At 41.4% G+C, this 25851-nt stretch overlaps 1 protein-coding gene across 1 annotated transcript in view; it reads left to right on the top strand.

The window, feature by feature from the left end:
* Window positions 1-21399, top strand: part of ralyl (RALY RNA binding protein like) — a 52956-nt gene extending 31557 nt beyond the window's left edge. Inside the window, exons 2-7 of the mRNA XM_084566366.1 lie at window positions 5615-5690; window positions 6727-6774; window positions 9075-9253; window positions 14707-14820; window positions 16517-16686; window positions 19757-21399. Coding sequence (XP_084422492.1) covers window positions 5615-5690; window positions 6727-6774; window positions 9075-9253; window positions 14707-14820; window positions 16517-16686; window positions 19757-19789 — 620 coding nt within the window. The 3' untranslated portion in view covers window positions 19790-21399. The remainder of the gene's footprint in view (window positions 1-5614; window positions 5691-6726; window positions 6775-9074; window positions 9254-14706; window positions 14821-16516; window positions 16687-19756) is intronic.
* The last annotated feature ends 4452 nt before the right edge of the window (window positions 21400-25851 follow it).

Below are 25851 nucleotides of genomic sequence, written 5' to 3'. Positions count from 1 at the left end.
ACACCTCTGTAACTCATTCAGCACCACGGACAGCTCCACCCCAGTCCCTGGCTGACCCCGCTGCAGAGAGAGCGAGAAAACAAGCCAACGGCACAAACCAAAAACACTCTAGATATCTGTCCCTGACCCGGTGAACATCTCATTCATACCAAAATGAGATTTGAGTGCTTCACTGACCCAAAATGGCATCGGAGATTATTCTTAACACCGTGAACTGCAATTAGTTCCTCTCAAGCGTATTTCACACAAACAGAAGTGAGTGTAGTATGAAAACGTGGCAGTTTGATACAAACTTTATCTCTACTCATAGATTTAAATACTTTAATAGGCAAAAAAGATTATTTCTTTTGTATGAAAGAAATATTGTTATTATCAAGTCCTTTTTCAGATTAATGTAATTGATGCAACAATTGACTCTTTGTTGGCTTTCTGATTGGTCTGCTGATAACCAACCAGATGGTGCCTTTAAGTCATGGCTTAAACTTTGGGTATGGACCATAGACAGGGAACTGCTCCTCAAAAGTGAAGCAAAACTAAGTAGAGCTCCCCCTGGTGGCTGGTTCCAATATAGGTCATAAGCTCCACCCCCTCCATGTTCGTGGAGGGACTTGGGCCGAACTAAAACACTAAAATATACGTCAAATACATTTTCAAGGATGGTTTCTGTCATTTTAAGTAGTCAATGTAATGTTAATGAATGTTCAAGTGTCATTTATTTGGATAAGTTTCGTTTTAGTTATTTGACGCTATAGAAACAGGACGTGACATGATGGTGACCACCAGTTGCCATGCCAAGTGCTCTGGAAAACGGTCCGGTCAGAGCTGTAAAAAATTAAAAATATGTACAGTGTATAATCCAACATTTCCTTGTAACTGGTGGAGGTGAAGCAGAGTGTAGTATTAATTAAATGAAAACGTGAGTAAGTGGTCGGGTCATCGATATCGTGGCTCTGCGTGGCTCCACTCTTGGGCCGTACTGCGCAGACTCTGGCGCCAAACTCGCAAGATGGCGCTGCCCGTATCCCCGTGAAAATAGCATCAATTTGGCCAATGCAAGGAAGTGGTGACACGTCCATATTTATACAATCTATGGTATGGACCCCCGCATGGCTACCGTTTGTGTAATCTAGCAACAAGTAGAAAAACACTGAAATCGTGTAGACTCAGCTAGCTTTAAAACTTCAAGAAATTGTGATATATATAATAAGTATCATTAAACACTGATCATTTTTTCCTATGTCGGCTAATGTTAGCATGGTTGCTAACTGCATTGGCAGTCTTGCCTCTATGCTAGCTCTAGATTATATTATTACAGGTTTCTAGGTTATTCTATGGGAATGGACCCCGACCTTGTTACTGTTTGTCTAACCTAGCAACAGTAACATAGGAAATCCAGACGAAGGCTAGGAGTCCTCTGATTGGTGGTCAGCAGACCAATCAAAAGCTCAACAAAAGAGTCCATTTATTACAGATAAAGATATAATTGACACATATCTGGCAAAACCGCAACAGCAGAGAAGCTGCACGGTTTTCTACATTGGTTTAAAGTAGTCCATCCGTATTGGGTATTTAACAAAATTCTAGAAAAGTAAACTAATTAATAAAATAAACTGTAAATGCCTTATATTTACTGAGTTTTGTATTCGCTAATAAGACGGGATTCATCAAGACTTGCAGGGCTCACAGCCTCGTCTGAACAGCTTCCTGGAAGAAAACCCTGAACTTGAGGCACTGCTAAAGAACCTGTCTGCCACATGGGTGCAATATTTTTAAGCTGTGGTAGAGCTGTAGCTATTAATTATTCTGACGGTCGTTTCATCTACAAAATATCTGATGTGTACTAAATATAAAGTCGTATTTAAGAAGCTGTTGATGGCAAATGTTTGGCCTTTACCGGCGTTTAATCAGAGTACGTTCTGTCAGTGACTAATTGACTAATTGTTTCGGCTCCACGCCTAGATTTAGTGAAAATGAATAAAAATGTGGAGCTGATCGCTTCACTGAACTCGACTCTTGAACCAGACTTATCCTGACAGCTTCAGTCAAAGTCGGCTGAGGCTCTCGTTACTTTTTAGCAGAGGCAGTACGTGCCAGGTTTAGGTAGAGTGCCAGGACGGAATACCAAGTCTTTCGGCCGTACTCTGTTTAAACCGCACTGGATATAAACAACAGCTCCCAGAGTGGTGGTTCTTTCTGAGATTTTCTGGTTGCGTGGAGAGGTTTTGGACGGCAATTATATTTAGTTGGGGCTAATTAAGGGTTCTGCGCAGATATATTCGTAAATAATCCTTCAGGTTAATGAGCAAAACTGTAATTATCTCCTAAGTCGGCATCATGGTCGACCCCAACATACGCTGCAAAGTGTGCATACACTCATTTGGTCACACGGCTCTGCGTTAAAAAAAATAAAGTCCGTGTTTTAGCATGTCTAAGTAGGTAGTATACAAACAGGCTGGGTTTTAATCCTGTTTCTCCTGAGAGCAGCCACTGGGAGAAGGAGGCGGGAGTTTGCCAGCGGATTATTTTCACCCCGATGCAACACACACGATTGGGGATGGTGGTGCTCTCACTTGTTTGCTGTTGGAGAGGGTGAAGGGGGCACAGAGTAGATGCATAAATTATTAAGTAAATGTGTGTAGCAGGAAGGGACAAAATGATGTGAGAACACGGCCACATATAAAAAAAACTAAAAAAAACAAGAAGCCTTTAAAGTGATCTATACATCTGTGAGGCTCTTATTTAGACTGGGAGGTTTGGGCTTATTCCCTCAAGGACACCTTGTTGATTGGCTCAGTCTTAAAACTCGTATCCTGCCTGTCATGAAATCTTTCTTGTGAATTGCTGTTTTTTTTTAAGCGTGCAGCTGCAAGCAAGAGATTGTGATGATAGTGGGATTTTACACTGCCTTCAGGTCAGACTATGCAGAAAGTATTTTTTTGCCTCCAGTGATTTCCTTCAGCTTGCATTGTTTATTAATTTTTATGTTATTTGCTTATACTTTATATACCTCAGATAAGAATAAGAATGTTTTTTTCTTATAGTAAAGCTCGGTTGAAGGTGCTATTTCGAAGCACAATGCTCCATTTAAGCAAGCAAGGGGCTATATAACCTCAGGCTCGTATCTATATCGCTGCTGGCTGGTCTTTCTCGCCTTTCGAGTACTTTGGTGCCGATTTTGACCGACTGGCTGCTCGCCCGGAATCCACTCAGACTATGCACAAAATAGGAGGACCTTGCAACACCCTTGGCAATGCGTAGATAGCAGATATAAAATGTATATATATATATAAAATTCTGACTGGATTTCAAATCCGAACGCCTGACAAGAACGTATTTTTTCCACAAAGAATGAAGAGCCAGCTATAAATCTAAGCTTCCCGAGCATCCTGCTTTTGTTGGGGAGCTTTTTGTTATATGCTAATTCCTTCTTATTGTCTTTACGTTTTCAAGGATTCTCTCCCTCCTCGCGATGAGAATTTCATTTTGTAATCTTTCCAGCTCACCGTAGCAAGGTCTCCAGTCTTGCCTTTAGAAAATTGGCTCTCGCGGTGCACCTCGACTTTAGTCAATGTGTCCTGCGGTACTGCAGCTTTGTGTGTTGCAGCTGTAAACGTCCCTTTAAAAAGTTCAGTTTTGAAGCAGAAGCGGCACGGATCATGAATTGGTATTTTATTGTGAAGTAGTACTTTTATGCTCTCTGTGCCTCTGCACTGCTTTCAACTCCATACAGTACCAATGCTGCCATTGTGAGACGTTTTTCCGTGTGAGGACTTGTGAAGAAAAAAAGTCTCTTTCATTGAAAGATGTTTGTGTTGTACACAATATTAACCTTAACACTTTATTAACCTCTCAATTTATCTTTCATAAGCACTTAATTGCATTGACGTTCTAATGAACACATCTCATGGTCTTCCTTTTTGTCATTAAGGGTGTTTCTGACTTGATGCGTGACTGAATTATAAAATAAGATTGAGGTAGTCCACTAGTAAATATAGATATAGAACTGCACATTAATTATTACAAATGACTAATATGTTTACAGTTTAGTCATAATATGTTGTATATATTCAGAATTTCAGATTTAAACATTTCAAAAGCATGCACTGAAGGTCAATCAAATCAAGTTGCTCAGACTGGATTGTTGAAATTCAGAAACCTCGTTCAAGTTGAAAATGTCCAACTCAATCATCCGTAAAGAGAGGTTCTCATGAGCAACGCTGGCTGGACACTTGCAGCTACATATATTCAGACCTAAAGAGAATTTCAACGTTACATTTCCATTAGTGGTTAAAGGGAAATTACCATTTTTTACAACCTGGACCTTATTTCTGGCATAAAATACAGTCGTTTACTCACCCATATAACTTGTGGTGTCATCTGGAGTTGTTTCGGATCATATTTAGATCCACGTATATCCATATAGTGGCAGTGACTGGGGCACCGAAACGCAGCCTCTAAATAACGCATTATCTGCTGCGAAACTCGTTCATTTCACCAATATTTTGTTATGATACGCTAGTGCTATTCCCTGTTGAGTCCGGAGTTACCCGTTAACTATTCGCGGACGTGTGCAGCAGTTTGTTGTTCTTTGGCCAGCTGTTCCTCTCTCTGCCTCCGCATCCTCCTTTCAAGGAGCTCCTCATCCGTATACTCTGGCTCAATACGGTAAGGACGTGCATCATAAACAAAGTCGTCGTCCACAACCTCAGAATCAGAAAAATATTCAGCCATGTTACGAAAAACTAGCAGTTGCAAATTACAGGTAAACAAGCTCAGAGATGACATCATCCAGGTCAGAGGTTAGTAGGTCAATCTACAGACCTCGGAAGATGATAACAGGTAACTCCGGACCCAACAGGGTATAGCACTAGCGTGTCATAACAAAATATTGGTGAAATGAACAAGTTTCGCGGCAGATAATGCGTTATTTAGAGGCTGCGTTTCGGTGCCCCAGTCACTCCTACTATATGGATATACACAGATCTAAATATGGTTCGAATATGGTCCGAACAACTCCAGATGACACCAGAGTTATATGGGTGAGTAAACGATCATATTTTATGCCAGAAATAAGGTCTAGCTTGTAAAAAACGGTAGATCCCCTTTAAAATTATATTCAAAGACATTTCAGTGTGTTATAACCCATTATGTCTATAGTGTTACAGATATATCTTTGTCACCGACTGTGCAAAAAGTGTTCCTGAGAATTCCTGAAAAATGATTGCGAAGCTCAATGTTGGTGTCTCTGGTGGCTGCCATCTTGGCAGTGTCTTATCCATGTTGAGTCTTGCCTAATTCAAAACTGAGCAAACAGGTGGAGGCGTTGAGCTAGCAACCCGTAAGGCACCCACTTGACACTCAAAGTAGACACACTTTTAAGTGTGCATATTTCTGCCTTGATGCAATTTAAAGTCAGACGTTTGAAAATGGAGATCTGTTGGGATTGACTCATTTGGATCAAGTGGTCATTTGAGGAACTGCAGCTTTCCCTACTTCACATTGGTGTCATTGTTTTAGCCCTGGAGGCTGCCACTTGATCTTTGCTCATGCCTGTTTCACGTAAACCCACTTCACTTAACAAAACTGTGCTTTGTTCCTGTGTGTGTTTTCACAGACATAAACATGGCCGGCGAGCCCAAACCATACAGGCCCAAAGCTGGCTCCAAACGGCCGCTCTCAGCCGTATACAGGTAAGAGTTTGCCCTCTTTCCATCATGTTTGTCATTAATATTAACCAGCGCTCCCATCCCGCTGCTCCCGCTGACGTAAATGTGCGGCAATTTTTAGAATATTCCTATTAAGTTTGAACCTTGAATTTCTAATTGAGTTTTTAATGCGATGCAATCCACATTCCCGTGCCTTCGCTGGAATTTATTCGACACAAGCCTTTAAATCTCAGTGGAGATGATGTTGTGTAAGCTTCATTAAGCATGACCCTGATTTTCTGCCCCGTACACACATCCTGGTCACAAACTGATCAAAGCAGCGTGTGTTTACCGCAGTCCGGTGTGACGAGAGGTCTACTCATGTTTTTCTACGGATACTTTCCCGTGGTCGTATGTTCATTTAAAGTTTATATTCCCACCAATTTACTCCTGTCTGAATTGTTGGTTTGTTTCATGACACGTCTTATTTTACTAATTTATTAGTTTGTGCGCTGTGTTATTATAGACCCTCATTTGCATTTTATTGCTGCAACTGAATACAGCCTCGATGTAATATGGTGATTATGGAACAGGAACAGGAGAGGCGAGAACCAACATTACACTGTGCTAAATTGAAATAGTAATACATTAATCCTAATTAAAATTCCTGTGAGACCAGCAGCATTTCAAAAACACATCCTTCTTTGCCCCTCTTCTCTTTATTTTATTCCTCTCTCTGAATTCTAAATCGGTTGCCATCCTGAGCGTGGAACATTGATTTTCCTCTCCGGGGTCTAAGAATGTTTTTTTTTCTTTCATTTTCCGAGTGCGTTTGCCCTCTGAAACTTTTCTGTTGATCTTCCCAGATCTGAGGTGTCGGCTCGCCGGCGCGGCCCGCTGCTTAACCTGCAACAAGCTTTAGGCGTAAACCAGAGCGTGTCCGTTCGAGTCGAAGCGGCTTGAGTTTGATCTGTTTACTTTTGACAGATCTGAAATGGCTCCTCCTAATACGATCCATCTCTCTTTTTTTTGTTATCTTTGTCTCTGTCTGCGCCTTCATCCCCTTCTGCCTCACTCTCAGCGGTTATGAATTTGATTACGAGTACTACAGGGATGATTTCTACAGCAGGTATGTATCACTCACATTATTCCAACATTATTAAAGGAGACTTGTGAACTAGTGTTGATGTGCGAGGTCCTGTACACGAAAAGCTTGGCATTCAGATGCTAACGTCAGCTTTAAGTGGTGAGAAAACCATTGGCAACGGCTGACACCTAGAAGCAATCGAGGCTATAATATAATGAAAAGACGAGACTGTTGGGAATATTAACGTTTCCCTCAGACGAATTATAAAGTCAAAGAAAAGTCTATAAGACTTTACGATTTATTAACTTGTCATCCACCTCCCAAGATGTTTCTATGTTTGTATATGTATGTGCATAGCACACAAATCAGTCATTACCTACCTGTATTCATATTATCATCATGGTTATTATACTAATACCATAATAACTAGCACTTTTATATTATGCCATATATGTCATATATTATTGTACTATTACTGTGCTTATGTTACGTATGTTACGCAATGTTCTTTCTTTATGTTTTTTGTGTCTTTCATGCATTTTATTATATTGTTCCAGGGCTCTCAAGTCTCACACATTTCAATAAGTTCACACGCTAACACGCCAGACATGACATTTCTCGCGCTGAGAAGTGATAAAATTCGCCGCACATTATTAACATATACTGTTTAAAAAAAGAGATAAGTAATCTATGAATGGATGCGGCGAAAGCAGACTCCTCTGCTTGAATCGCCGACCTATCAGCCAATCAGAAAATAGTATTTCTCGTTGCCAGGTGAAATAGTAGCGCCGTAACCACGCGAATGCTACGATTGCATGCACACATCAAAGAAGAAAGCCCGCAAGCGTGTAATCACTTCTTCACTTAATTTATTATTTTTTTACAATTGCTGCTTATTAAAGTCGAGGAACTATGCAGGATGTTTGCTTTATGGATCATTTTTATCTTATTAAAACAGCTTTGGACGGTTATGGTTAGATGGGGCTATTTAAGAAGGCTTAAATTAATTGAATTTCTGTTTTTAACCGCCATGTAAATGTACACACACGTCTGCTGTCTGTATGTTCAGTCTGAACCTCCTAGAAACACAGAAGCTAATGAATGCAGCCAATGACCATCTCTGTTCAAGGGGTCCCTTTTGGCCAATTGCCGTTTTTTGTCCTGAAAGTCGTAAATAAAACAATTTATTTGGTTTAAAGGAATTTGTCCTTTATTATATTAATACTACGTATACTAATACATTATCTTCAAACACACTTCACTTTCTGTTGTTTGTGTTCAATAAAACAAGTTCATATGGAGTTTTCTAATCAACGCATGAAACACGATACATGGACGCATAGGGACGCAGACTCTGCGTGGACGTAGCAGGAGGCCTATGGTTGCAAAAAGAACTTCATCTGGATAGAAATCTGTAAGAAAAATCAAATCCTCTGCAGTTTCACTCTTTTTTACCAAAAAAACAAGATGGCGCCGGCCAAACAGCCAGACGTGAGGCTTCAGATCAGTAGTAGCCCAGAAGCAAATGAGCAACATTACGGTGACTACACTTTTAATCATGTGTTGAAGCAAAACCCTCCATAGTCATTGAATGCATAGTATTATTCTTACTTACGTAGAGAAATCCAAACCTGTACAGGCCAACAGAGCTGTATAATAAATAAAACGGTGTCTGTTTAGGGACGTGTTTCAGCAAATGGTACATAGGAACGATTGTGATTGACTCATCCTCATTAAAAGTCTCGCTTGTCACTTCCAATTCAGCCGCCATCCCGCAGAGGTACATCGAAACAGTCAACTTGTCAAAATGGCGGAGCAGATCAAGCAACTCGAAACATGCTGATGAAGGAACACTCGTTTTCTCTCTCATTTATCCCCCAGCGATCAGAGCGCTTATCTGCGGGGACATTTTCTATTTTCTAAATGTCAAACTTGTTGAGAGCTGTGACAGTCTCTGTGTCACCGAGAACAGTCAAAGCTGACACCTTCGTTTGACATTTAGCACCCTCTTCTTTTCATCCTCTTTACTTTTAAAGGACATGCGGCGGGGTTGTTCCCATGTAAGGGCCTGGATACCGAAGGAGGGATATTGGTAAATTTTTTGTTCTGTGTGTGCCGTTTGAGAGGAGAGAGAAATCCATAGAAAATCCATCGTGAAATACAATACAGGGAACAGAGAGGAGGATTTAGAGAAAAGGTGATGGTGAGATCAACCGAAAACCCTTTTATCTCCAGTAGACGGACAGCTTCTGAATGCTATAGTCTCTCTTATAAAACATGGTGGCTTAAAGAGAAAGTGTAAAAATTGAAGTGTAATATTATCATTTTTTTCTTTTCTTGAGGCTTTTTGACTACCACGGCAGAGTGGCCCCCCCACCCAGAGCTGTGATCCCCCTGAAACGCTCCAGGGTGCTGGCTCCCTCCTCCCGCCGCGGGAAGACCTCCTTCCCCCTCAAAACGTCCTCCTCTTCCTCCTCTTCATCCTCCAGACCTCCCACATCCTCCTCCGCCGGCCTCAAACGTATGTACAACGAGTTGCTTTTTACTTGTGTTTACACCGGACCCGTCACATTCTGCTTTTTATTTCATTTTTACTTTTCAAAGGCCTAATTACGCTAATGGCGTTCTGTCCTTTTTTCAAAAACTGAAAGCCTAATGCAAATCTCGAAAGCTCGGAGACGGAAAACAAACATGAAAAAAAAAACCAAAACGTCTATTTAATTCACTCAAGCGGCGCTGCAATGTAGAGCAAAAAACACTAAATCGCAGATATAATCCGAGCTGCGCCCGTTCGGCAAGCGGCACTGTTCTTGTCACCCAGCATCCATCTGGATCTCATTTGGTCCTCTGATTAACTGGCGAAGCATTAGAACGTCCTAAATGTAATTAATGTGAGATTGGGAGCATCTCAGTGGAGCTGTGGTCAGCTGTGTTTTCCTAAACGTTGGTCTCTATCTGTAGCCTGTGTAATTGGTTACAGTGTTTGTTTCATTGTTGCCCGTCTAGGCCGGTGTTATCAGCGTGAGCAGCTTGGTGAGGTCTGTCAGGAGGACCCAGCTGCAGTATTACTGAGAAGGGGAGGGAAAAAAAAAAATCCCATCGCCCGTCCTCTTTTTGGACAGAGTCAATGAATTCTCTTCTCTGTCTAAGCAGTGCCGCTGTATGTTTGGGAGACTAATTTGGCCCTGCCAGGACCATGAAAAATCACTGTTTGTATTGACTTTGGCCTAGATAGATTGGACAGCAAAATAAGGTTAGCTTGTCCAAACAACGGGGCGGGCTAGCGCAGGTTGTTGGAGCCGCACCGGGCTGCACACGTAATAATTGACTTCACAGAAACGGCCGTCGGATGCACGGATCGGATGAGGACGGATAAACCGAAACCCTCGTTGTCAGTTCATTTTCTGTCTTTCTGTCTTTCTGTCTTTTTGTCTTTGTTTCTTTCGTTCTTTTTTTGTCTTTCTTTTCAGTCGTTTTCAACCTTCCCGTCGTTCTTTCTTTGCCTCAGTTTTTGTCTTTTGGTCTTTCTTCCTTTTTATTTTTCCATCTTTCTGCCTTTCATTCAGATGTTCTTTCCTGATGTTGTTTCTCCCTTTTTTCTTTCCTTTCTTTCTCCCTTTCTTTTTTCTATCTCTCTGTCCCTTTCTTTCTATCTTGCTCACGTTTTCTTTTTTCTTTCTTTCCATCTCTGTTTCTGACTTGCAGTTTACTGTATTTCTTCCATTTTCACCCTTTCTTTTTTGTCTTTTCATCTGTGTGTTCTTCCTTTCTTTTATTTGTCTTTCCTTCCTTCCAACATTTATTCTCTGCCTGTTCTTTGTGTCTTTTTCTTTTTGCTTGCTTAATTTTTCTTTTTTTCTTTCGTTTCATCTGTATTTCTTCCATTCTCAATCTTTCTTTTTTGTCTTTATGTGTGTTCTTCCTTTCTTTTATCTGTCTTTCTTTCCTTCCTTCTTTCCGACATTTCTTCTCTCTGTCTCTGTTCTTTGTGTCTTTTTTTCTGTCTTTTATTCATTGTCTTTCTTCCCTTCCGTCTTTCTGTCCCACTGTGATCTTAGGCTGAAACCATTGGTCGATTAACTGACTGTCCCATCAACACTACATTTACAAAGTCGTGATCAAACTCACTGAATCCAGCTGCTCAGATGGGAAACATTTCAAAAACAAACTAATCATCTTCGGGCGGCAGACGGTCAAGAGTGTCACCGCGACCTCTAGGATGCAGGCGTTTTCTCACTTTGCTCCCAACATTTTGAAGAACAAATGACTCATCCTCCTCTCTTTCTCACTGCTTTGCATGCACGCGTTACCTCTGTATCGGTGATGCTGGGATCTTAAAGCTACTCGAGCGAGAACTTTCAAACTTTCAAGTAGTTTGTCAAGGTTGGATGAAGACTTTACCTTATACCGCTGTAAATAATTTAACAAACCCAGTTTAGATCCATATAGGGGCGTATTCGCATCATTTTTATCGAATACTTACAAATATGCGGTTGAACTAATGCCTAAGGGCACGTCCTGTGTGATGAGATGTTTTCCAGCACTAAACTAAAAATTTGGAAAGAGAAATACAAATAAATAATGTATGTTTTGTTATATATATATGAGTGAAAAGAAAACCCCTGTGGTGTCCATACTTAATATCCAAACTGGTAGCTTTTCAACAACTGCTAGAGCCTGAATGACATCGGCATCAACAGCCCCGTTTGCCCAGTTTAAACCTAAGGCCAGTGACTCGAGAGAGCATCGCTATCCTCAAGATAAAATGTCTGCTTCATCGCGAGGTCCTAAAATTAGATCTATTACTCATTCCCTAAATCTTTCCTAATGCTTATTAAATAACAATGGCCTTTTTTTTTCGTCTCCTCCGCTCTTTTGCTTCAGCCCGAGCTATCTAAAGACGCTGCGTCGATGAAACGATGTCGGATTAGGGTGTGTACGTTTTTTATTTTCCTCTCCGCGGCTTACGCGGCTGATAGCACAAAAGGAAGAAAGGCCTGGAGGCTTTGATAAATTAGAAACTGTTCCACGCGTTCTTATCATCAAAGGACGACTAGTAAGCTGCCCAGAATGAGCTCGGGGAGCGTTGGAATGAGGAAGTGGTGCACGTGTGCCCATTCGCGGATGTTGGTTCGCGGCAAATGGAAGCGGGAGATAGAAACACTTCGGTGTGTCCCCCATCGAGATGTTATTATACATCCGCTGTTTTCCCCCGCCTTCGCCTCCAGTAAGGTCAATTTCCTGCTTCTCTACAGATTTGGGGTTGATGGCTGCTTTACAGCGCAACATCAAAGTAGGTCTTCTCATTACCATGCACATATTACCGGCATGTTGCCTTCAGTGTGGCATTATATGCTGCTTTTCCCCCATCTACTATCCACGGACGCATTAATCATCGTCATGCATTGACAAATACCTTGCGTCCTACTGGGGCCGCTGTTATTTTTCAGCATGAATTCTGGTGAAAGATTAAAACGTCCATTTGGGGAATCTGGTTTACTGCGGGGTAATATGTCAGAAATGTTACATCACACATTGACACCTTGTCTAAATGTAGATGTTTATGTTTTATGCAGCGGTTTAGATCATGCAAAGTTGGACGGGGCTCCGCATTGTGATGTGGGTGTAAATATACATCAAAGAATCTTAAAGAGCCACACGGAGGCACGTCACCCAGACAAGTAATGTTTAGATTTCCGTGCGTGTGTCCTGTTTTTTTTGTTTTTTTTTCCAGCCGAAGCTTTGCAAGAACTCGTGGGTTTGTTTACCGAGTGCTCATCTGTCCTCTCTCCATCCCTGACACAGTCTGATAGGTGTCAAAGAGGATTTTATGTTTTCTTCTCAACTTCTGCTCGTCTGTTTTTCCACCCATCATCTCAAAAGATGACACACTCCGGCTGCCGAGGGTTAAGGAAGAAGATTATCTTATTACTTTATAGTCTAAATTCTTTAATCTGCTCAGTTCGAGCTTCTGAGGAGTACGCCCTCATTTTAGCAGCCGTGAGACAAGCCAGATTGAATTAATGGTGACGTCCCTCACGTAAATACTTTTCTTTCAGCGGCTGTTATATGCATATGACATATTAAGGTTAAGACTCAAACTTTGACATGATGGGGTTACGCTTCATTTACCCAGACCTCAGAAATATATTGTTGAGTGAGAGCCAGTGCGAAGCGGGAAGGGGAGAGCAATTATTCATGAGGCAGTAAACAGAAGCTGTGGGAGGGAAAATTGTTCCTTGCGTTTCTCCTGCGGTTTCTGTTCGTAAGGCAATGATCAGGCAAGTGTATGAGATGTAACAATGAGACAGGAACGCGAGGATGTATTTGGGATTGATGTCTTTTCAATACAGCTTAATATGCACATAGTAATAATGAAATTTAAAACGTATCCTGCGTTATTGACAGAAAAAAAAAACATGCGTTGTTAAATGTGTTAATATTAAGTTTGTTAATATTACATTTTGTGAATGCCTTGAATGATCAGATCCTCTCCCCGATGAACCTCAAGAAATCTGCGGTAATATAGAATGAATGAATGTAGTTACTGTTTCATTGACAAAGTTTCAAAGTCAATTTGCCTGTACTCTATGGATCACACAATTTTTTACTTTTCTCCAGGGCAATTTGATAATGTATTACTTTGATAGAAAGCTTATTATAACTAACTATGTAACAGTGGCGGGCCGTGCATTTTCCACCTAGGCCTTCAGCGCTCTCCAACCTAATTCAAAAACCCCTCCTAATACGATCATTATGACACCAGTGCGATAGAAACCATCAACATCATACGGATACGCAATAAAATAGGACGTTGAATCGTAGACAGGCAACTCGTTATCGAGATGAATGCCATTACTAGAGCAAGAAACTCACTTAGAACACTTCAGAAAGTCTCCCCTCTCTCACTGCAGCTGCGCACCACCGCCACATACGTAAAATCTAGCAGAAGCATCAATGTCGACCCAATAAAATGGTAAAACTATACATAAAAGATTTAAATATAATTCATTTTACTCACCAGAACTTAAGAAACAATTTAGAGTTCTCCTCATAGCGCTCATAGTTGCTTACTTGAAAGTGGCGGATACACCCTTTCCCCGGCTGGGTCAGGCTAGCTAGCTCCGAGATTGGGCTAGCTAGCCAGCTTTTCCTTCAAAGTCCGTTGTGAAGATGGCTTTCTAAGAAGATCTGCAACCGCATCGATGGCCTCTCCTCCTCTCACCATCGTGGGTTAAAAAAATAGCTATCAAAACGTTAACGGGGACAATTTGGTTGTGCAGCTTGCAACGGATGAACATGAACCGCTAGCTTGGCTAAAATGGAGCAGCTCTCTGACCTTCCAATCAGAAGACACGAAAACGTTGGTGTATTCCACGGAGAAGGCCTAAGAATTCAAACTTGAAATGTGACTGGTTAAAGGAACAGCGTCATTACAGTGTGTTTCAATGTGTTTCAAGCTTCAGCCGCCTGCAGTTTTAATTGTGAAGGCCCAGGCAGCTTTCTTTGACTCCGGCAGCACATTGTGGCTGAAATATGATTGGATAAAAGCTCTAATGATGCTCTTTTTCTGTAACCAAATGTCAGTATGTGCACTCTTAATGAGGTGTGATAGATGCATGGCTACAGAATCTTCTAATACCAACTGAAAGATAGCACACAGTTTGTTGGGAATTTGGCACCACTGTGAAAAACTTGAGCAGCACTGCATGGCGTGGTGGGCGTAAGCCGTGCACTAATCCTCTAATTGAAAGCAGCAGGTCTACAGTTTTAGCTGCATAACTTTTCAGTTGGCCAGATTGAGATGTTTTATCCTGAGGGAAACATGACTCATGCTTACGATATCCAAATAAGAGTATTAACAGATGACAGCTTAGAATCTGTGTGTCGTTGAATGGAATTACTACAGGCTGAACCCAACCTAAAGGAGCCACAAATGCAGACATTTCTCTTTGTGTTTCTGTGCCTCAGCAGTGAAGACGGACCAGCTCCAGACTATTAAACGAGAGCTCACTCAGATCAAGATGAAGATCGACTCTTTGCTGGGACGCCTTGAGAAGATCGAGAAGCAGCAGCGAGCCGAGTCCGGTGAGAAACCAAACGGCAGAATACGAGGCAGACAGGGGAGGAAGGGAAAAGGACACGGACCACTGTGGGAGGGAAATTAAGAGCACACACAACGGCCATACGTCTTAGTGACACTGTGGGAGATAAGAGCGGCAGAGCTCTCTGTCATAGCAGCAGACAGGTGTCAACACCACGCTGACTCAGTTTATATGAGAGGTCTTTATAGATGCCCTACACTAGAGGACGACCTCAGAGGGCTGCTCACTCTGAAGGTCGTTTTGACTACATGCCACAGTTTGCTCTTTTTTTACCTCCATTACAACTGAACATCAAACAAATCCCACCAAGCTCGGGCAAACTGCTGTGGGGTTTGTTAGAAATGAGAATAACAATTTAAACAGATAAAGGGCAGACAGAATGTGGCCATGCACTGTAACGACACCATCTTTGGCTTTAAATTTTTGACTTTTGATGACTCTTTATCTGTTTTTAAATACAACTTGTCACACTCAGGGCCATTAATGTAATTTATAAGATTTAGTAATAAATTACAATAACAATGGTTCATTTGTTTCTGTTAAAAACTAAGATAAATTTGCAAGATCACACCCAACCATCTAATCTTTGAAACGCTTGAAAATTATTGATTACGTTTAATGTGTTTATCTACGCCGGGGCGGCAGTCAAAGACGAGTCCAAGAATGATGATTTCTCTTCAGCAAAGCAGTTCTATAATTGTCACCATCCATCGACGTGTGATATTTAAAAATGACAAACTGTAAAATGAGAAATCACTAGAGAAAGAAGAGGAATACCGTTAGCCGGTGACAGTCAAACAGTAAATCTGATATCAAACTAAGAAGACTGAACTTTAAGCAGCAATTTTGACACTTATTATTTGTTTAAATCAAGAGAAGAGCCATAAGTATGTTATAATTTATTGCTTGGAAAAAAGAAAATCAGCCTAGCTCAGGCTATTTGAATTTACCTTTGAAGGTTAATGTTAATGCTAATGCTAATCCACCAGGTGCAGCAATGCAGCATGATTTGACGCAAACATGTGTCGCAAGACTTTATGAATCTGCTTCTTAAACTTAACTGAGATAAAAAGAGGAAGTCTAACCTGAATTACAGTCTGACTCCCACTAACATGGTTGATTGGTTGGTGCTAGCTGGCTAGCAAAAGTGTAGTCACTATATTGGCTTTTTGGCACAAATACTGTAAACTGTACAGCAGTAAAATTAGCTTCCCTTTCAGTCTGGACAAAAGTCAATTGTTTTCAAACGTTTTATCCTTCACAGCTTGAGTGCTAACACATTGTGTACACACGGACAAAAATAGCATCATGCTAGCAACAATTGCAGTCCCCCGGCAGTGTCTACACTTGCAGCTTTCAATTATGCACTAGCGTTAAGTGGAAAGAAAAAGAAGATCCTTGTTGAATTTTGTGAAGCTAAGAATGAAATAGCTGTCCTGTAAAATACATCTAAAAAGGGACCGGTGTAGACAGAATGAGAGTCACTTGATTGTATGTTCAGTATAAATTGCCTCTGTCCAGTTCAGGGCAAGAAAAAGTCTCTAGGGCATCACTCACTGCACAACTGGAAACACAACAGGAAAAAGGCAGCCTTGTAAATTTTGCTACCACTGTGTGCACCAAAGAAAACTGCAAACCGTGATCACCTTCTGACTTCTGTCTCTGTGTCCTTTTCTCAGAGGCTCAAAGAAAGTATGAGGACAATTGTGACTCCCTTCATGAGGAGTCTGTGTCAGAGACAGCAGAAAACTCTGGGGAGGAGGCCGGCGAAGGGGCGCTGGACGTGGAGGCGGGGGAGATGACCGATGGGGGCGAGGACGACTACGACGAAGAGGGCAGCCACCATCTGGTAAGAGAAACGGCTGACAAGGCTGACAGGGAACGAGAGAGCAAGGCACTCTGGGAGATCTCAAGTGGGCAGACAAGTCTTTGCCTTCTGAAAGTTAATTTTCCAGAATTATTCATGGCCACATATCTGAGAGAGCAGGGCTTCACATGAGTGAATGGTGAGGGCGCCCGGACTGACAGTTTCTCCCCGTCGACCCTGGCTGAAACAGTGGAAGCATAACTCTTTGCAGGTCCACACACATACACGTGCACAATTGCCAAAGGTGGTCATCTGCCTTTACACACATATGAACTTAAGTGACATTCTTAATCCATATGGTTTAATATGACATCGGCTTACCCTTTGGAGCTAGAACAGCTTTAACTCTTCTGGGAAGGCTTTCCACAAGGTTTAGGAGTGTGTTTATGGGAATTTTTGACCGTTGTTCCAGAAGCGCATTTGTAAGGTCAGACACTGATGTTGGACGAGAAGGCCTGGCTTCAGAGTTCCTTTCACTGGAACTAAGGGGCCAAGCCCAGGTCCTGAAAAACAACCCATTATCCCCCGTCCATCGAAGTTCACACTTGGCACAATGCAGTCAGATAAGTAGGCTACTGTTCTCCTGGCAAGCGCCAAACCCAGATTTGTCATATTGTCAGATGAAGAAGTGTGATTCGTCACTCCAGAGAACGCGTCTCCACGCTTTACATTGCACTTGGTGATGTCTGGCTTGGATGCAGCTGCTCGGCCATGGAAACCCATTCCATGAAGCTCTCTACATACTGTTCTTATGCTAATCTGAAGACCACATGAAGTTTGGAGGTCTGTAGCAATTGACTCTGCAGAAAGTTGGCGACCTCTGCGCCATCCACTGACCCCGCCCTGTCATTTTACGTGGCCTGACACTTCGTGGCTGAGTTGCTGTCGTTCCCAATTGCTTTGTTATAATACCACTGACAGTTGACTGTGGAATATTTAGTCACGTGAAATTTCACGACTGGACTTGTCACACAGGTGGCATCCTATCACTGTACCACGCTGGAATTCACTGAGCACCTGAGAGCGACCCATTCTTTCACAAATGTTTGTAGAAGCAGTCTGAATGACTAGGTGCTTGAGTTTATACACCTGTGGCCATGGAGGTGATCAGATCACCTGAATTCAATTGTCTGGATGGGCGAGAGCATACTTTTGGCAATATAGTGTAGTGTACTTACGGGCTGTAATTAAAGCACAGTGAACTCAAGACACATAGGAGAACATTTAAGGCCAGACTCTACATGAACTGGTGTGGATTTACTGTGAAGTGGTGGATTTAGGGCAGTACAGAAGGGGCTTTTATTTCACAAGGCCAGTGAAGAAGCAGCCGACAAAAGCTGAACCGTCAAAGGGATTCCGTTGTTGTGATTTTGTTAAATAATACTTTAGAAAATATCAAATTCTCAGCATACTTTCTGTAAATTGCTTGTTTTGTCCAACAAAGCATCAAAAACCTCCAAAGGTTATCCAATTAAATCAAGCGGAACAGAAGATTCTCGCGTCAGCTGGAAGCAGGAAATCCTGATGAAGTCAAATAAGCAAGTTTAATGTTTTTGTACTAACGTTAGAAATTGTCTAGTTCAATTGAATTCAGCCATGACATTTTGCAAAGAATCTTTTTGGATGACAGACATATTGATGAATATATTTGCATCTTTAATCATTAATCTGTCAGGGATCTGTGATTTACCAAATACAAAATTCATGACTTGGGCTCTAAACTCTCACGTCCCAATAGCAGCAACGTGGTGACTAGATACCATGGAATTTAAATGAAATTCAGCGAGTTGAAGCTTCGGCAACACCAAGTACCAATTGGGTACCAAGTTGAACAAGTCTCAACTTTGAGGTGATGACCAATGGGAGCAACTGATACCACTAATTTAGACGTGACACAAATAGTTCCCTAAATGTTAACACCATCCACGTCTCTGGTAGCTACCACCATTGGGTGATGGAGCGGCGTCTTCTTCTCAGATACGGACCAGTGATGCGAGAAAAGCTGGTCCTTGGTGATCAGTAATGTCAGTTTATGTTCTGATTGAAACTTAAGAGGGTTACTAAGGCAACCAGAGCCTGGAGCATCCACTAGCGACCAACAGTCGGCTACAAAACGATAGGCGATGAGTAAATCATGTGTTGACGAATCTTTAGTGCGCAAAGTATTGTTATGCCTCTTATAGATGAAGTACGACTGTTTCTTGCAGCAGAACTGAAACCAGTACATTTCAGAGAAGCAGGGTTCCCACAAAGCTTACATTGATTGTGTTCAATCAGCCGGTTGATCTCAGTCAGCTGTGGCTTGGGCTCACATTTTTTACATGAACGATTTCAGTGGAAAAATAAACTATACAAATCGAGCGCTGTCTGTTGAAGGTCTTCCAGACACAAAAGCATGAATGTTGTATTTACTTTTAATTGAAGAGTCTGTTATTCATCCAGTCCTGTGCTCGGAATATTAAAAGCCAAATGTCAAGGGTGCATTTAAACTAAAAGATCTATACACTGATGTGTTCAAATGGCTGGCCTTTTAACATGAATAATACTTTAGCTTAATAACACCCACGGTGCTTTATATCATACAGCAGTCAGAACATATTAAACATATTTTTTTTCTTCAAAAGTATAAATTTAAGTATTTTATTTGACATCTCACTTTGAGGTAGTGACATCAGAGCAATTATCCTCAGTTTCATCTGGTTCAAGCCGTGCAGTGTGGCCCATGCTTTTCTTTATTATGCTATATTTATTAGCCATTAACCAGGTGAGCATGGCCGTGCTATCCTTGATGAAAGATTTGTGTGCTCGCTAATGGAAGAGGTTATTCTTCAGAGACGCAGGGGAAGAGATTTATTTGTTTCCTGAAGGTCACATTGATCACACTTTGTGATAATGTACCAGAAAGACTGTTCCGCAGGTTGGCATGGCTGCTCTTGTTGAGCGTATATCCGCAGTGACCTTTAGAAAAGATTAAATGCAATCTGTGTGCTCAGTTAAAAAGCCCGTATCACATCTGTAATTTCCAACTTCCTCTGTGTGCTCTCTGTTTCAGATAGAAAACCATGTATCGGATATTGACAACTGAGATCAGGTAAGGGCTTTGGATTTCTGTTTAATCCCAGTGTCATTTTGGATAACAGCAGCTGTGAGGTTGTTGTACAAGTTTGCGAAGGGTTCTCGGGGCTCTTACAGCCTGTCCTCATTAAAGTCCTTACATCCAGTCCTCATTAAAAACCGTAGCCACTGATCTGTGGCTTTAGCATTTCTAAATATTCGTTAATCATCAGTCATAAGCTTCATGACATTTGGAAGAGCAGCTTCACTGGAGGGCGGCTAATACCAAGTTCGACAGAGAGGCCAATAATGGCATTTCAATGGGCCAGAACTGCCCATAAACAACATTCATCTAATTGAACTGTGTGGAAGGGGGTATGAATGGTGTGGCCTTAGGTAAAGGGTTTCCTGCCTCTTGCCTCTCAGGGTGTGGGTAATGATGCAGCCACATCATCAGCTGGCTTGGCACTGGCTTGTCCTTCATAGCAGGGGTGCCTGGGAGTGTGTACAGTCACAGACTGTTGATATAACATTGAGTTAAGATTTGGGGAAGCCTTCTTCCGCTGCTGGACTAGTAAAGGAAATCTAGAGACTGCAAAGTACTGACATCCTTCATACCTAGCTTTGTTTTAGTTTGAGGCAAATGTCTTTTAGTTGCCTCTTGTGGTATTCACAACCTCGTAAGGGCAACATTCTTAAAGGTCCAAGCTCACAGATTGAACTGTGGTTGGTTACATTACCTTTGTAATTGAATTATATGTCTGAGGAAAACATGCATACATTGCATTTACTGCATTACATTAACCGTAGTTAGCTTGCTAAAGTGTTAGCCCTGGTGGCTTCTACGTGCAAACAGTCTCCAGTTGTGTTCACGTGACTTACGGCTGATGGTACCACCTAAACACTAAGCAGTTTGTGTACATGACATGAGTGTGTACATGTCCCATGTTGTAGCCACAAGCTCACAAGTTCCATTTGAAGGCAGCATAGTGAACAGTCCAACAAACTTGACATTTTTTTTGTGAGACCAGTATCCACTTCTTGTTAATACATCCACATGGTATCCTATATAACTACAACTTGGTACTTAAGTCTATAGTAAAACCGCTACTAATATATAAGTTAAATAACATGTTAATTAGAAGTAGCAATATTTAGACCTACAAACTGGTAGATTGATTTCAAGCTTCAGCAGAATCCCCCTGTAGATGTTTTCCCTTTCTTCTGCTCTAGCTATGTATAAAAAACAGAGAATAGTTTTCACAATTTTTCTTGAACTTATAGAAGGTTTTTGCGGTTGACAGCTTAAGAGTGTACTTCTGTGCTCATTCCTATCGACTTAGAAGTTATCTCAACATCAGCAGCGCTTGATGTTGCAGTGTTAGCATTAGCTTAGCTTATTAACATTGTGGATTATCCACTTACGCTGCTTCGTGATTGATTTCTAGTGGCATCCTCGTATGTAAAAAAACAACAACATAGGTCGACTGCCAATGACAACATGTATAATTCTTCTCAGAAACGACATGTGATAGTTTTTGAATATTTCTGTTGTTTTCAGATACTATTTTTTTTGGAGTCAGCCTCCAGATCTACTTAATTCGGTTTAAAAATAATCATGGTTTGCATTAAAAATGACACCTGCACGAAGTTAAATAACAAACTTCTCCAATCAGTAAGCTTCTTAGCTGTTTTCCCTTGCCATGACTTTGCCCCGCTTTTTCACACCACTACAGGAAGGTGCATAGCTTCCTTGACACCAGCCGGTTCAGTCGCCTTACAAATTAGACAACTGCTGTTGTTTTCCTGATTGGTAGTACACTTTTGCCATAAAGCTCTTATACAGAGTAACTACTCTGTAGTAACATTTGCATTGCTCAAAGTATGTATGTCCAAATGTGCAAAAAATTGTTCACAGCTTTCCCCACACCATTTCCCCCCCCTTATATTCCTTTCCAGGCAGCTGTTGCCCCACTTCTTGAGATACCACGTTACACTTGAATTTTCCATTTCCTTTCCATATGTCTGTCTTTTTAAAATTCTATCAGTGCCCATTTCACAAAATCTCCTCCCAGCACATACGTTTAAAAGCCTGAAAATCCCACTCGAGGTTGTGAAATATGTTTTGCTTGCAGGCCTACCAAGGATGGAAAATCACAGCGAGAAAGGACCTGAAAAAGTCATGTCCAGAGGGATTAGAGTAGCAGCTCCAGCTACCAGAAAAAAATTAAATATTTCTGCACTTCCCAAGATATTTCTAAGGCCATTCTGAATGGACAAGTCTTAAATCTCAGCCTAATCCTCATCAGATTTACGGCATTATGAGCAGTCACCAAGTTTGAGGAGGAGACGCGGCGCTATAATGTGTTTTTCGTAAGTTTCCTTCCTTATCGTTTCAGGGTGAGGAGGCAGACACGCGCTGTCGGTGGCATTAGAATTCATCATCACCTTCAGAGACAGAAACGGATCTCTGAGGGATCAAGACACCCATTCAGGACTGTAAGTTGTGTTCAAGAGATGCCGAGTCATGTTTAGAAGCCGAACTGTGCAGCACAAACCAAATATGATGTGCTCTCTAAAGAAATATCCATTTTAATACATTGGTCTGAACTTACTTCATATGCAGCTTATATTAACTTACAAGAAGAAGCCAACAGTATCATACGTGAATCCTGAAAGAAGAAAAAATAAACTGAGGGGAAGGGAATACAGGGTTTTATTTTGATTTCTAAATTATATTATGTTGAAAGACAGTTATTGATCAATTGTCGCTGCTTTTATGAAACGTGCTTGCGCTGTAAAACTGTCTTTCAGTCATTTTCTTCCCTTTCAAATATCTGATGAATAGATGACAGTCAGAGCAATCTGCGGCCGCTGTATGAAACTCAGAAAATGAATGAGACATCTCCGCCGTCTGCTTCCGATTTGACTCATACATAAGCCAATCGCTGTGAGCACAACGTTATCCAGCTTTATCCCATTTATCACACAAATGCCCTGTGGGGCTGTTCCATCGTATATTCCAACTCCTGCCAAGTTTCAGAAGCAGAAAGGGCTTCCTGTGGTAGAGAGCCAGCGCTGGCACAGGCCTCCTGCCAGGGAGCAGTGCCCTAACGTCTCGGTGCACTCCTCCCTGCTCGGCCCGTGCATCCCAACATGGGCTGCTGCTGTTCAGGAGCCTTTCTCCTTCTGCATTGATTCAGTCTCACGTAGTCTGAGGGAGCGAGGCAAGGTTTATCAAAATGGTGGAAGTTGTTATATTTTAAATTATACCTCCAAAGTACTGAAACCACGATTCGACTTTTATAAATTTCAACAGTGGTGCAGTTTACCGACAAAGACGGAAGGTGATTTCTCTCTTGTTGAACTTCCCATCCATCATTTACATATCTCCCGCCATACAAAAATAAATTCAATGCAGCCGGAGCTTCAGCTGAGCAATTATAATTAACCTTGATTAGAAAGAAATTGCTGCAAATTGAATTATGTCACCACCAGTGATTGGATGTCAGAATGTGCTGCTGTTAATCATTCAAATCACGTTCGCTCCCGTTTTCCTTTCCCCACTGTTCCGACGTATCCCCTGTACTTAAGTTCATTCAAGTTCATCGGGAGGAGGTCGGCGTTGGGAAGCAGATGTTAAAGCTGGAGACGCATACACGGTCTACCAACAACTACAAGTACAAACTGTGCTTGAACAATTCCCCCCAAATGAGAAGAGTTAATATTAGTATACGGACCCAATACAATTCTGCAATTGGCTTTTAAATTAGTATTAAATGAGACAAAAATATGCATTTGTGATAACTTAATTGCAGTCTAAACTCTGACCTGAATAATCAGAAAACTGAAACTAATTCCTTCTCAGTTGAGCATTATCATGTGATGTTGCTCTGAATCACCTGTTAGTTGTTAAAATCGTCACGTAGCCAGCCAGCCGCCCGCTGCAACATCAGCCTAACCGGGGCTAATTAGCTGACACACCTGGTTTCCATTTGCCGTGCGCCGTCCTCCTCTTTGAAAGTAACACGGAAGCAAACGGGGTTCAGACAGACGCTGCATTTACATGGACGCTAGTAATCCTCTCACAAAGGCCTCACGTGACCACCTCAGTAAGAATGGGCCGACCTGATAATAGCTCTTAGTGATCATGTAAACACTTGATCTGATGATTTATCTCTGGTTGGAATAGATCCAATCTGCCTGTGCATGTTTACAGAAACATGAAGGTGGCAAACCAAGCAGACAGCTGTTTAAACTAGAGTTCGAAAAGATGAAAAAAGCTGGAGTCGACGTGGCCAGCGGTGTTGATAATGTGGCTCCATGTTGGTCATCATATTATATTGAATATTGAAGTCAATGTTCATATATAGTTTGTTTCCAGCAGACTTAACGCTCCACGGTGAGCAGAACCACTTTACTCTTGCCATTCTCAACTCATTATCTGACTGGTATTTTGGGGAATTCAATAATTCAATTATTTTTTTTAGAGTTCTTGTTAACAGTAAAGCTGGACTCTATAATCAGAATGATTCCAAACAGGTCGAGGAAATATTGTCCATGTAAATGGGGCAGTGCTGAATATGAGTGTTGGTTACATTGCTGATGTTGGTTTAATACTACACAGTTCAATCAATAGAAGTTTAAGTTGCTTGAACTATTAAGTCCATACATGCCCCTGTTGAGAGATCAGATCAGGCATAACATTATGACCACCTTCTTAATATTGTGTAGGTCTCCTTTGGGCCTCCAAATCAGTTGTCTCGTCAGACTCATCAGAGAGTGGACATGGGCCTTCTGAGGGTGTCCTGTAGTGTCTGGCAACATGATGTTGTTGGTGGGGGCCGTTGGGTCCTATGGGTTGAGGGGAGGCTCTGTGGATCATCCCACAGATACTTGATCAGTTTGGGATCAATGAATTTGGAGGCCAGGTCAACACCTTGTGCTGTTCTTCATGTTTTTGTTTGTATCTCTGTGTCAGCCTGCATCCTGCTGGGGATGGCTGCTGCCATCAAGGAGTGTCCTTGCTATGGGTTGGGGGTGTCTGGTCTGGTCTGGTTTAGGTGGCTGCTACATGTCTAAGTAACATCCACACGAATGCCAGGTCCAAAGGTTTCCCAGTAGAACATCAATGTTATTCACATAATGTTATGCCTGATCAGTGTATGTCACTGTTTTCTTTGACCTCAAATAGTTCCCATGAAATCTGCTACCAGTTTATGAGTTGTCATTGTTGTTGTTGTCATTGATGAATTTGTATAAATCCATCCAGCCCTGCTCTGTCGTGTAACCATTAATAAAACCATCTCACCAGGTCTAAGCAAGAAATTTTTGTTTTGTAATTTTTGACAAACTGACCCTTTAAACGGAGAATCTCTCAAATGTGAAGGAAACATCACCCCGCTCAGTTTCTTGAACACACCAGTCAATACTGGCGATACTGCCTGAAAAAAAAACAAAAAAACAAAAACCCATCAAATAATAAAAAATAAAAAAAGACTGTCCTGCAGCTCATTCAAACTACGTGTCTGGTGAATGATGATAATGTGTAATATTTAGCACTATTTTTGTATCCAGAAACATGTTTAAAGGAAATGGCTCTGCTACATGTTTATCTTTTTGTTATTATAATTTTTTTTTTGTTGCTGGTAGCCTGTTATTTAATGAGCAGTATGGTGATGTGTCGATTTATTTTGCCAAAAAAAAAAAAAAGATTATAACCCTCATTGCTTTTAACTGTCGTATCTTATCTGGGTCACTTAGAACATTTCTGGCTCTGTAAATAGTCTTTATCATGTTTATTTCAGAAACGCTAGACTTAAGACTTTTATTAAGTTGAAAATAACACCGGACTAATACACTGACAGTTTGTTGGAGTCATTGCAGGTTCAAACCACAATCGTGCGATAACTGACAACTGTTAGAGAAATGTACATTTTTTTGTAAAGAGATTTTTATCAAAAGGCATGTTTACTGTAACTTTGTATTTTCAGTTCATGTACAAAAAAAAAAATATTCTCACTGTTGTAAGGCTAGAGAGCTCATCGCCACTGTAGAAAACCTCTTTGTGTTCTTATCAGTCAATGAAAATGT

Source organism: Chelon labrosus (genome assembly GCF_963514085.1).
Source record: "Chelon labrosus genome assembly, chromosome: 18".
Lineage (NCBI taxonomy): Eukaryota > Metazoa > Chordata > Actinopteri > Mugiliformes > Mugilidae > Chelon > Chelon labrosus.
This window is presented reverse-complemented; position numbering and strand designations above follow the sequence as displayed.